This window comes from Halichoerus grypus, chromosome 2, assembly GCF_964656455.1.
Source record: "Halichoerus grypus chromosome 2, mHalGry1.hap1.1, whole genome shotgun sequence".
Classification (NCBI taxonomy): Eukaryota; Metazoa; Chordata; class Mammalia; order Carnivora; family Phocidae; genus Halichoerus; species Halichoerus grypus.
The window spans coordinates 39,984,094-39,996,920 of NC_135713.1; the positions used below are offsets into that span (position 1 = coordinate 39,984,094).

Sequence of the window (12,827 nt, forward strand, 5' to 3'; positions counted from 1 at the left end):
TATTGTGGTTAGCAGTAGGTCCCACTTGACAAGGCATGAGACTAAGGCTCTGGGATGGTCTCTGTATTTTTTGACAACTATTTTTCCAGTTCTCTCCCTTCTGGTCTTCAAGGGACAAGATAAGATCACACTGTAACCTCTCTGGTTGAGCCAGGTCACTTGATGCTGAGAGAATGTGACAGTAGTGTCACTTCTGAGGGGAACATATAATGGCTGAAAATGGAAATTCTCAAGAACACATCTTCACTTCACCTTGACAATGAACGATATTCCAAAACTACTCAGCCCACTTGGGATCCATTGAAGGCAATATGGCACCATCTGCTGACAACTGTATGTGGATAGCTTGAGTGAAAAACAAACGTATATTAAGTCACAGAAATCTTTAGGTTATATGTTAGCACAGCATAAACAGGTCTCTCTGACTGATACAGGCTCATGGCCCATAAATGACTTACCCAAGGTCACACAGCTAGAAAATGTCAATGCCTTCTCCAAGTCTCATAAACGCTAAGGTCACTGTTCCTCCCACCAGGTCCCAGCTTGCTTCCTATGTCCATTGCTTCAAAAAGAAACAGTATTTCCCCAGGAGGCAGAATATAAACCTAAGTGTGATCTATCCAATCTGAATCTAATATTCTTTATTTGGTGAAAAAAAAGTTTGGTATTTTTACTTATTTCATAACTAGGCCAAGCAGTCAGTAGTTAATCTCTTCTACTACTTGAAGTTGAGAATTCTAAATAACAGTCCCCACCTCTGGTGCAAGCAGGAAAATACTTCTCACCTCAAATAATCAATTTCGCGGTCAGATAATAAGTAGCAATTAAGTGACAAGAACCGCAACACCACCCAGGGTGTGACATTGTGCCTTGAGAACCTCTCAGAGCCAACACTGACTCTGGATGACCTCACAGGAAAGGTGGAGAAACCAAGGACTGGCATATAAACCTAACCCGTTTCCTAGGGTATGGCTGATGTAGCTGGTGTGACAGCCCTGAGAGCCTCTACAGCCGTCTCCACCATGAAGATCATCGGGGGGCTCCTTCTGCTCTGCACAATGACTCATTTCTTCAGCAACTCGGGTGAGTTAAGGGCAGAGAGTGGCCTGTGTAGCCAGTAAGCTTGTCTTCCCCAATAACCCCTTCTCAGGATTGGAGGAAAATGTCTGGTCATGTGGATTTAAAGTGTACTGGCTTATAATACAAACAGCCCTGGCCTGGGAAGGGAAACTCTTATGTACCAACAGGTGTTGGGGGAAGGTGGTTGGGTCCAGTGTTTTCCCTTTCAAGGATTTTTATTTTCATCCATGGAGCCATAGGAAAAAAAAGAACTAATTTCTTCATAAGTCTACCATTCCGTAAGGACACTGGAAGTGGCTGGTGTTATTAGTTACTATTCCTCAGTGCAATGACACAGAAAAACTTGGATGTCTCTCCAAATCAATCCAGGAGGACTGAAATAAAACACAATTCTCCAAAGCCCAGGAGTCAACAATTAGACTTTTATATGATGAAAATTATTTAAATAAATTAAGAGTCTAACACCTTAAGAACATTCCATTTCTTTGTATCAGTTCAGAGGGGAGAATATCAAAGATGGCGGCACTTCAGGCTCTTAGGAGGGGTGACTGCAATACTTTCTATTGCTATCTGACTTTGAATCATTATCAAAGACATGATAAACTCCAGAAAATGCCCCATGTCAATAAAGGGAGGAAACCAGTTAATTCTCCTATCTGAATAAAGGGCTTACCTTATTGGCCATTTGGCTTCTTCAGCAAACAGCTGGAGTTTTATATAAGAACAGAGTGTGTGCTAAGATTCGTCACCAGAGCAAATACAGAGTCTCAATCCATAGGCCCAAATTAACATTAATTCATGAGACTTTAAGACTTTGCTTTATTTTTAACATTTCCATCTGTAACTCTCTTTCAGAAGCTGCTAGTCTGCCTTTAACAACAGTGAGTATATTGAATTACATTTTAATTTCAATTCCTATTGACTGTCATTTAGTCAACAAAAGGTTTTGAAATATATATGTAGAATTAATTCAGCATGTTTGGGGAGGGGGCAAAGGAGGAGGCAGGCACAGATGAAAAATCTCCTCTTCTTTCCAGAAGGCAGTTGAAGAAATATGATATACATTTAAGCAACTGTAGACTAAAAAATATCCCAAGTTAAAGGAGAGAGAGATGACTTCCAGCTGAGAGGTTGGTAAAGTCTTCATGGAAAGGACAACATGTGAGAGGCGGACAGAGTTACCATGGTTAATTGCACAGGCTCTAGATTTAAATCCCAACCCCATCACTGACTAGCTTTTACATTATGCAAGTTCTCTGTTTTTAAGCCTGAATTTCACCCATCTATAAATAGGTGTAATGGTAGAACCTACCCTATTCAGTTGTTATGAATATTAAACAAAAAAAAAATCATGTATAATTTAAGCTTAAAGGCTAGCATGGAAATGCTCAGGAATTATTAACAGCGTGTGCTAGTAGTAACAGAGGTGGGGACAGCGGTACTAGTATTTGTCATGGTGATAATATTATTAATAGAAGCAGCATCAGAATATCTGACCTGGGACTCCTAGGATGGTATTTTGCTTCCTGCCCAACAGAGGCCAGCATAGCTTAGGGCATTCTCTTGTGTCCGTAGCAGGTGGACTGCAGCATTTATAAGAAGTACCCAGTGGTGGCCATCCCCTGCCCCATCACATACCTGCCTGTTTGTGGTTCTGACTACATCACCTATGGGAATGAATGCCACCTATGCATTGAGAACTTGTGAGTACCTCGTGGGAAGAAAAAAGAAGTCACAGCCAGTGTCCTCCACTGCAAACCTCTCCTCTATGAGCTTGTTTCACTCTCCATAAGCTGCGCTGATTCCCACCCAGAAGCAGCTGGTAGAGAGAGAAAACCATCTGTGTCACAGTCAGGCGAGGTTTGGGCCACCTGCTCTGCCAGCTTAAACTAGTTCCATCCATCACCCAACTGCCAATTCCTGTCTCAATTGAGGGAATCCAGTAAGACCAGGAGCCCAGAGGTTCTATAGAGGCAAGGGGGCTAAGGGGATCATCTGGGGGTGATCTCCAACCCCCAAAGTTCAGCTTTTGGCTATTTTAGGTAGTGGAGTTCTACACAGTATCTTGTTAGAAGAAAAGATCTTGACCCCCATAATAAAAAATCATTGAAAACCACTATCCTACATGATTTCTAAGAGACGTGAGGCCATACTGCTTGATTCTTAGACAAACTGTGGCTAGAGCGCCTTTATCCTTCTCAAATTCCTAAGGGCTCTAAATAACTGTAGCCTTATGGGGGAAGAGGAGAAGGCTACCACAAAAATTGTTTTCTCTTATCTAAAAGAGGGAGATGCAAGCTGCCAGTGCTTAGACCTGGGCATGTTTTGCTTAGGTATTTTTGTTTGGCCTGTGAACGATTTCTGAAGGCAATATAACTAGGTAGTTGTCACTTCTTTAATGCAGAACAGGCACCTTAGCATTTCTTACCTTACACTAAGTCCACTTCGTTCATTATTAAGTCTCCTTTAGACCACTGGATTTTGGCTACCCATCTTCGGTCTTGTATTTTTCATCTTTGTGATTATTTAAACAAGTTAGAATATCAGTTTAGGCCCTGAGCTCAGAAGGATATGTCTGCATCTTTATTTCTATTCAGGAACAGGGAAAATTCACAAAAGGGAAGATTCTCTAACATGCACACCCATTGGGCTCTTGGCCTAGAAGCTGGCTTGTGTTCAAGGACACTGAAAGGGACATGTGGTGGCAGTTCTCACTAACGCATGACCCAGCTTCATCACAGGCCTTGCTGGCCAGGAAAGGCTGAGGGGCAGGCCACCTCAGCTTCCCGTGTCCTCCTCCATTGTTATTGTAGGATATTGGTTGATGGGCCCCGGTTCTGGGATCAGTGGAGGCAGTAGGTATGGTGGAAATATCACTGGACTAGGGAGACTCTGCTTCTGTCTCTGTCAGAAACTGCCTGTGGCAAGGACCTTCCTTTTCAGGGATTCAGTTTCTTCATCTATAACATTAAGTTCTGCCTCATAATTTCTATAGTTCCTTTTGGCTCTGGCATATAACATTTCCTCTTGTTTAATGAATCTTGTTATGTGTTTTCTCATAGGAAAAGTAATGGAAAAGTTCAGCTTCTTCATGAAGGAAGATGTTAACTTCTCCACAGACATGGGTACGGAGCGATGGTATCTTCACAGTCATTGTCATCATCCCCGGGCTCTGACTGCCTTTTCCCTCATCTTGGCCAGTGCTCTGGGTAGGGGCAGAGACAGATTCAGAGTCATCTTTGTTGAGTGGAGAAAGTTGTTGTGGTCTTCCTCAAACTCATGCCTCACTGACTTCTGGGCTTCTTTTTGTACCTCAATAAAAGAATCTCCCCCGAGAGTTTATCTTTACTTCTGCTTGTATTTGTTTCTTAGATTGGGATGTAATATCTCAGTTTAAAAATAAAACTGAGGGATATATAAATCTTCTTTACGAGAAAGTTTTGTATGAAGAATGCCAAGTAACTTCCAAGACACACACACACACACACACACACACACACACACACACACACACACATCAGTGAACACCTTACCCTCTCCTGGAGTCTTTACTTTCCTTAATCAGTACCTGCCACTGGGAACTAGCCTATGGACCATACTGGTCCTTTATATTAGTCTCTTTTCCAAAGTTCGTTAGAGGGGCACCTCCTTCATTATAAGAAGTCAACCCTGGAGGGAAGATTTTCCTGCCCATTTCTTTCCATGAGCATTCCATAATTTCTCCTTTCTTATCTCTCACCTTGCTAACCTCCTGCTGGAGCCTTAATAGAACATCTCTGGCACTGACTACTGCATTGCTTGGTCTAACACTTGCCTTCCATAACTGTAAAATGCAGATACCACTATGTACCAGGACAACATTGGCCGTACTGGCAAACTGTACATTTGTTTTAAATACAGAGACCTCTAATTCATTCTTAGTGATGAAGCTGGAGTTCCTTCTATAGATGATGCTTATGTGACCACAACACTTTGAGGAAGTCTTCAGTGATAGGCATAGCTCACAAGAAATTAGTGACCCAGATTAGGCCTTGGAATACTTTCATGGTCCTCATTTTCTCCTCCCCATGTTCACTTCTTCCCTCACTTGCTCCAGAACTGTTCTTGGCCCAGAGATTGAAAGAGGATAGTCCTGCCCACCTACAGGCTTCCCTAAAGATACAAGGAGGTCTGTGGAAACCTTATCGCCTCATAGACTCAAGAAGAGAAAGGGAGGGGTGCCTGGGTGGCTCAGTTGGTTAAGCGTCTGCCTTTGGCTTAGGTCATGATCCCAGGGTCCTGGGATCAAACCCTGCATCGGGCTTTCTGCTCAGTGGGGAGCCTGTTTCTCCCTCTCCCTCTCTCCCCCACTCGTGCTCTTTCTCTCTCACTCTCTATCTCAGATAAAAAAATAAAATCTAAAAAAAAAAAAAAAGAGGGCGCCTGGGTGGCTCAGTTGGTTAAGCGACTGCCTTCGGCTCAGGTCATGATCCTGGAGTCCTGGGATCGAGTCCCGCATCGGGCTTCCTGCTCAGCAGGGAGTCTGCTTCTCCCGCTGACCCTCCTCCCTCTCATATGCTCTCTCTCTCTCTCATTCTCACTCTCTCAAATAAATAAATAAAATCTTTAAAAAAAAAAAAGAGAGAGGGAATCCATAGTTATGGTAACTCCATAAAAGTCGTATGAAAAGGCTTATAAACAATTGGATCATGCCTGCATTTATATTCTACTGCTAAAGTGTTGTATAATCACATAAGTACAGACTCTGTCCCCATGATCATGACGCACCTAACATGGTCTGGATGATTGGGATAAAATATGGGTCTGAATCAGAGTCAAGTTCAAAGTCAAGGTCAAGCCAGATCATGGTCAAGTCAACTATGGAAACTGTGAAGAAGAGCAAGGATAGGGAAGTATCTTAGACAAACAAAGCTGCTGAGGTAAAAGTAGCAGATAGGGAGAAGTTGTGATCTGGACAGGGCCTAGAATAGGTGGTCAAATGGTCTTGCTGGCTTAGCCCTCTTCAGTTGCTTGCCACCTTCAGCGGCTCTCACTTCCGGGTTCCAAGCTCCCACCCCTCCTGGTGTGATCCTCTCCTGAGCTGCTCACACCTGCTTGTGTATGTGGAGCATCCCCACGCCTGAGTTGCCCACAACCCCACAGGTTTCTCAGTCTGCTGTGCTCTTCTCATCATGCCAATTCCTCCCACCTTCTTAGATCTTCAGCTTCTCTTGTCTTTCCTTTTCTTGGTCTTGATCTACTCCTGCACCTGACACTGTTTGCCCTGTCTTAAACAAACACCTGCATTTTCCCAGTGCTCCTCACTAATCTTTCTTATATATCTTCAGTTGTTTATACCTTCTTAGGAGTCTGATTTCCATATTGCTCCACTTGCTCACCCCTCTCTCCCCTACTGCCTTCAAACTTTTGGCTACCTCAGTCCTTCTCATTCTTCCTCTGATCTCACTCACATCTCCTCAGCAGAACTGAATCCTCAGAAGCTCATTTCTTTGTACAAAAAAGCTCTCTTTCTCCAGGTAGTTGGACTGTGATAAAGGCCATGGCATGGGCATACCCCTACACTGTGAGCCCATCCTCACCCCCAAGTATGGTACAGATGGAAAAACCTACAAAATCCCTGGCAACTGTGCATGAAGATCAGGGAAAGATATCAATGGAAACATGATACAAAATGTGGGCAAAATACACACCTATATAAGAATTCCTGATCATCATGGATGAAAGAGACCCAGTAAACAGCCTCTTTTTATGGATAGAAACTCTGAACTCCCAAAATTGGAAATGCCTCATTGCTCATACAGAAGACGAGGACAAGAACCCGGATCTGCTACTCCCAATCCAGGGCCCAAAAAAGTGTTTTCAGAATTTCATCCATCGTATCTCAATACCCTTGGGAATCAAACTCTTTCTACTATGAAATGACCCAGTACATAACATCTGTAAAACACTTATAGTTCACAAAAGACTTTCATATTCCTTGTCTCATTTAATCCTCACACAGCGTCCATCATAAGGTAGACATGATCAGCCTAGCTTCTCAGGTGAGACAAAAGAAGCTCCCAGAGGGAAATAATGGGCAGAATTGCAGAACTATAAATGGTGGATGGTTCTGTTGGCACTGAGTCTAGCTAGCGTTGGTTCTACACACCACACTGCATAAAGACAATGAGGAAACATCTGGCTTCATTGCAGACCTGAGCAGCCTCAGGTCTTTGGTCCATATTGTATTCAGAGCCCAATACTAGCTGTTGATGACATTTCTCCTTTTCTTCCAACACTTACCACAACTCACCGCCTTAAAGAAGATTTCTGATCTTTCTGAAATTGAAGTCTAGATTTGGCCCACAATTGATACATTCCCAGAATCCTTTTAAAATTTATAAATGATGTTTAAAAATAGTTATTGCTCTTCAAATTTTGGAATTAACCTGTGGCTGAACTGTAGAAGAATGAATTATGGCATACAGAACAGAATGTGCATATTTTTAATGTCTTAAATGTAAAAATAAACATAGAGGTGACAAATCTTTAGAGAGAAAAGTTGACTGAGGGAAGTGTATGGAGGCATGTAAGTTTCTTGTAGGATTATGAGATGTTGCCTAAGGATGAGAATAATAGAAAGTGACCAAGATATATTATTTAAAGTTATAAAGGTAGTGTGCAGAATTTTTGAAAAGTCATGATATACTCATCAAAAATTGGGAAGAACTAAAGGTTGTAAGGTAATATAAATTAACGACTTTCCTTCATAGATGGTAGTCAATAAATAATAAGGTATACTTATACCTCTATTTCTTGATTTCTTAAATATTGAGAATTGTGACGGTAACAACCTTAGAATAGAAATGGTTAAAATTAGCTCCCACCGAAGTGATATTGGCAATGAAGATTTTTGGTTTTCATCATAAGCTTTTAACATCAGTGGAATTTATATACATATTTCTTACTATGGTATATCTATTAATATCTTTTCTTTTCCTTTTTCCCTGCCAGGAAAAGTAAATCTTTGCCACAGGGAAACTGTTACATCACTATAAATATAAGTATAAAGTAGGTTTATTTTTAAATTGTTACCTCTCCAAGTTTAGGCCTTGAAGAAAAAAATGACTTTATTAAGTTTTACTCACTTCTCTATGTATTCATCAGCACTTGCCTCCCTGAGGTCTCCCCAAATATTCATCATCATTGTCTTCTTTATAAAACTCCACCAAGCAGCTCAAGAGAACACAACAAAACTTGGAACAGGAGACTTGTATGCTTACGCCAACTTGAACATCACCAGGTGTGTAGCTGTAGGTTGGTCATTTACATGTGCAATATCTCTTTCCTTACCGACAAAATCAAATCCCTAATTTAACCTGTATATTGTCAGAGTCAGATGATATATGCATGTGAACATGCTTTATAAACTGTAAAGTCCTACGGAAATGAAAGGGTTGATTAGGATCTGTATGTCCATCCTTCTCCAACATTTACCCAGGCCTGAACACATAGACTACATTTTTGGAAATGTGTTTGGTATGTTGAAGTAAAGGCCCATGATCAGTAAATGTGGGGTTTTTTTCTTGGTTTGAGAAATGGGAACATTTTAGTTCCTTAGAAATTGATACTAGAAAGTGAAAAGGCAAAAGTACAATTTGAACATGTAAGATTACATGAATTTACTTATATAGTTTGCCCTATTTGAACATGGCCTCACTTAATACCATGAGTAAAACTGTGATGAAAAATGAGATATTCAAATAATCTCAAGGGATCTCATCACAAAATATTTACTAATTTGGAAGGAGAAAGAGTAACAGTAGAGTAGAGAAACATTGCAGACACTAACTGGCACAAGTGATCAAAGTTAGCATAGTTAGTGATGGGGCAAATCAACATCTTGGATACTATCTCAAAGTATACAACGCGAAGAATATAGAGTATCTTCTGTATTTCCCTGCCAAAAATGCACAACCTGAATATAGCCACTAGGAAACATGAGACAAACTCAAATTCAGAAACCTTCTATAAAATAACTCATCTACAACTTTCAAAAACCAAGAACAGGCCTTTTAAATATTCTGCATTGAAAGAGACTAAAGAACATGATATTGCATGATTCTGAATGGATCTTTTATTATTGTCATTGTTGTTGTTTGTTGAGAAATATTTCACATACCATAAAACTCAGGGTTTTATTATTTTTTAATTTTTTAATTGAATTATAATTAACACACAGCATTATATTAGTTACAAAAATTCTTGTTTTTAAAATGTAAAACTCTAGTCTGCTCACAAAATTGTGCAACCAGCACCACTATTTGATTTCAATACGTTTGATAACTCCAAAAAGAAACTCTAAACTGACTGGCAGTCACTCTTATTCCCCCATCTTTCTAGCAATGTATGAGGGTTCCATTTTCTCCACATCCTTGACATCTTGTCTTTTATTTTATTTTTTTTAGCTATCCTAATGGATGTGAAATGGTACTCATTTTGGCTTTGATTTGCATTTCTTTAATAACTAATGATGATGAGCATATTTTAATGGCTTTATTGGCCATTTGTATATATCCTTTGGAAAAATGTTTATTTAAACCCATTGCTCATTTTTTAACTAGATTATTTGTCTGGTTATTGTTGAACTGCATATATTCTGTTTAGCTTTATATATTCTGAATATATAGGCCTTTATCAGATCTATGATTTGCAAATATTTTCTCCCATTCTGTGGGCTGTCCTATCAAGTACAAAATTTGGATTTTGATAAAATCCAATTTATCTATTTTCCCTTTTGTTTATTATATTTTTAGTGTCGTATCTAAGAAACCACTGCCCATTCAAAGGTTTATGCCTGTTTTCTTCTAAGACTCGTATACTTACAACTATTACATTTAACTCTTTCATCCATTTTGAGTTAATTTCTGTTAGAGTTTTTTATACAATCTGATTGGATTGGATCATTCTGTTATAAAGGCATTATTGACACAAATGGCAAAATGGAGTCTTGAGGTGAAGAGTACATGACAAGTTCTTTGTTCTAGTCTTGCAACAATTATTTCAAAACAAAAAGTTAAAATTCAAAAATGTGTTCTTCCTAATTGTTATGCAAAACAGGTACTAGTAATTTGATAGAACTGTTTCTCCAAGAAAGCAAAGTAAAGGCACAGAAGTGACTTCAGAATGGGAAATAGCAAGAGAATATGGGAAGGATATGCCACACAGGCTGAGTTCTTAAGTAAATTCCCAAATAAACCATAAGGCTCTCCCCACCTCCCCTCTCCCAACCAATACATGCTGAAAATAGTTCAGAATTCCTTAGGAGAAAAAAAAAAAAAAAAACCCCTCAATTCACAGTGACATTTTAAGCTGCTGCTTCTGCTTCTGCCTCTTCTTCTTCCCCTACCTATCCCCTTTCCCTCTGCCTTCCTCCTCCTCCTCCTCCTCCTCCTCCTCTTCTTGTTCTTCTTCTTGTTCTTCTTGTTCTTGTTCTTGTTCTTGTTGTTGTTCTTCTTCCTTTTCTCAGTGTAACTCAGGGCTGCCTAAAAGGTCTAGCTTATTAGCAGGAAAGGACTGCCATTGTGTGGAAAGACATTTCTGAAGAGCTCAAGGGACTTTGTGTCAAAGTTTTCCTGATTCCCAGATCCTGCAACGTTTCCCCTCCAGAGGTGACCACTTAACCCATGCATGCACATCAACGGCTCCTAAACTCTGGCCAGTCTTCCTCAGAAGTAGAAGAGGTTTCAGCAATTATAGCCTCAGCCAGCCCAGCGCTCTGACACCCTCCAGAGAATAACCTCTATATTAGTTCTCCTCTAATCTTGTATCTAAAATCTTGAGATTCAGTTCTTCTTGGGCTTCAATTCAGATGACTGCTTTATTCCCTGAACTAGAGAATCTCCTTTATGGCCCTGGAACTCTGTGTGAACTTGCTCCTTCTAAAACATCCTGTTTTTCTGCATTCTCCCTTCTGCATTCACACTCTTATAACCAGCCAAGCTGAGGCTCTGATCCAGATAAGCTCTCCCTCAAGTAGTACTTTCCTCACTGAACCCCTATGGACCCACCTGCTGGAGTCGCTGTCTGAGGGTGGAATTTGGGAACTTCTCTCCTAGACTAGAGATCTTCAAATTATCCTGTGGACCCCTAGGGACTCCATGAGTGTGACTCAAGGGCCATTATGGGAAGATGGGGACAAGGAAGCCAAGCTGCCACAGTCCTTCAAGTAATGGAGAACCTCTGTTGTCTGTTTAGTGTATTATGCTTCTATACAACATTTTCCAGTTCCACTATGCTCTCTTGTGATCTTGGACAACTTCTCTATTTTCTTTGTGCCTCTCTTCCTTTATTTGTAAAGTCATTGATAGTAATAGTATTTATCTAACATAGTTTTAAAATTTAAATAAGTTAATAGCCATGTAACAATTCCAAAACTACCTAACGCATAATTAGTGCTCAGTAAATATTATTACTGATATTGCTATTGTCATTAAACAAAGTATTTTGCTGTTAAAAAAGAAAAGTTTAAAAATGTGGATAGAGGCCATTCAATAAAGGAATCACCTCTGCAGAGTCCCTGAGAAGTATTCATTTGACCTCCAATGAGACACTTAAAAGGATAAGATTCTCATTACCTCTAGTCATTATCAAACATTACTGATCATCATAAAGTTCCTTTTGTGATCACATGCCAGTATGTATTATTTCCAATATGGCCACAAAGATACACCATTTGCTTATTTTAAGATACTTCTTAAGTGCTTTCTGAGTCTTTTCTTCAGACCACAGTCACTGTCATTGTCTTCACTATCATGATCATTATCATCAAATACCAAAATTTGTTAAGAGCTTACTATGTTCCAGACCCTGGACAAGAACTTTACAAATACAATCTCATTTGAAACTTACAACAAGCTTATGATGATTGTGCCATTAACTTTATTTTGTAAGCTTGTTAAAGTATTTGACACTTGTTAAAATGGTAAGGAAGGTGTCACTCAAGGTATAATCTTGAAAGCTCCTATTGCAATAGGAGAGAGAGATTGGGCTCAAGTCTGCATAAAACAAGTGGGGATTTTTAGCCAAGGAGCAAGTTGAGGGGGTCAGGAGATGGAAAATTATTAATGAGAGTTACCAAGAATAGGAAGATTCTTGCTAAAGGCTGGCCAAGGACTTATATATTAAAAGTGGGGAATGAAGAACTTGATCAGATATCAAGAGTGATCAGATATCAATGGTAGGGAGATGACTTATCAGGATTCTATGCCAAGACTGAAAGGGGCAGGCCAAAGACAAGAGATGGATGGGAGGTGGGGAGCAAGGTTAAGGCCGAATCAAGAAAAGGACTCAGAGCAGCCTAACTACAGTTCGGTCAAGAACAAAGTCCTTGTCAAGCTATAATGAAGACAGTGGCAAATTTTCTCATTATTCATGGTATGCCCAAGTTGTAATATAGTTTCTAAGAGTAAATGCTCATTAATATTTACTGAATGATTAAATGAACATTAAGAAACCAAGGCTACTAAGAGTTCAATAACTTACACCAAGTCATGTAGGGAATGGTGAAGCTGGCAATGAATTCAGCTCTGCAAGACGCTTAGAGTTTCCACTCTCAGTAATATAATGATGCCCGCCCCCCAGACCAGCACAGGTTCCAGCTGTCTTTATCCTTTTGAAGGGAAACAGTTGTGAGTTTCAGTGTCTCAGTCTTTGGCACTACTTCCACTAGTGGTATATACAGTGTCTTCCAACTACTTCCACTAGTG

General features: G+C 40.0%; 2 protein-coding genes across 4 annotated transcripts in view; one reads left to right on the forward strand and one right to left on the reverse strand.

Annotated features, from left to right (window-relative positions):
• LOC118538224 (sperm-associated acrosin inhibitor-like) overlaps positions 1–12,827 on the reverse strand; it is a 119,028-nt gene that overhangs the window by 64,969 nt on the left and 41,232 nt on the right. The gene's annotated exons all lie outside the window — the stretch shown is intronic.
• Positions 914–4,428, forward strand: SPINK7 (serine peptidase inhibitor Kazal type 7). Of its 2 annotated transcripts, none has more exons than XM_078066403.1 (4): positions 914–1,083; positions 1,936–1,961; positions 2,659–2,783; positions 4,143–4,428. In XM_078066403.1, the coding sequence occupies exons 1-4, from the start codon at positions 969–971 to the stop codon at positions 4,186–4,188; spliced, it is 312 nt and encodes a 103-aa protein (XP_077922529.1). In that variant the 5' UTR covers positions 914–968; the 3' UTR covers positions 4,189–4,428. The 2 variants fall into 2 exon arrangements, with proteins under 2 accessions (XP_077922529.1, XP_035951985.1); XM_036096092.2 differs by having other exon boundaries at positions 936–1,083; positions 2,656–2,783.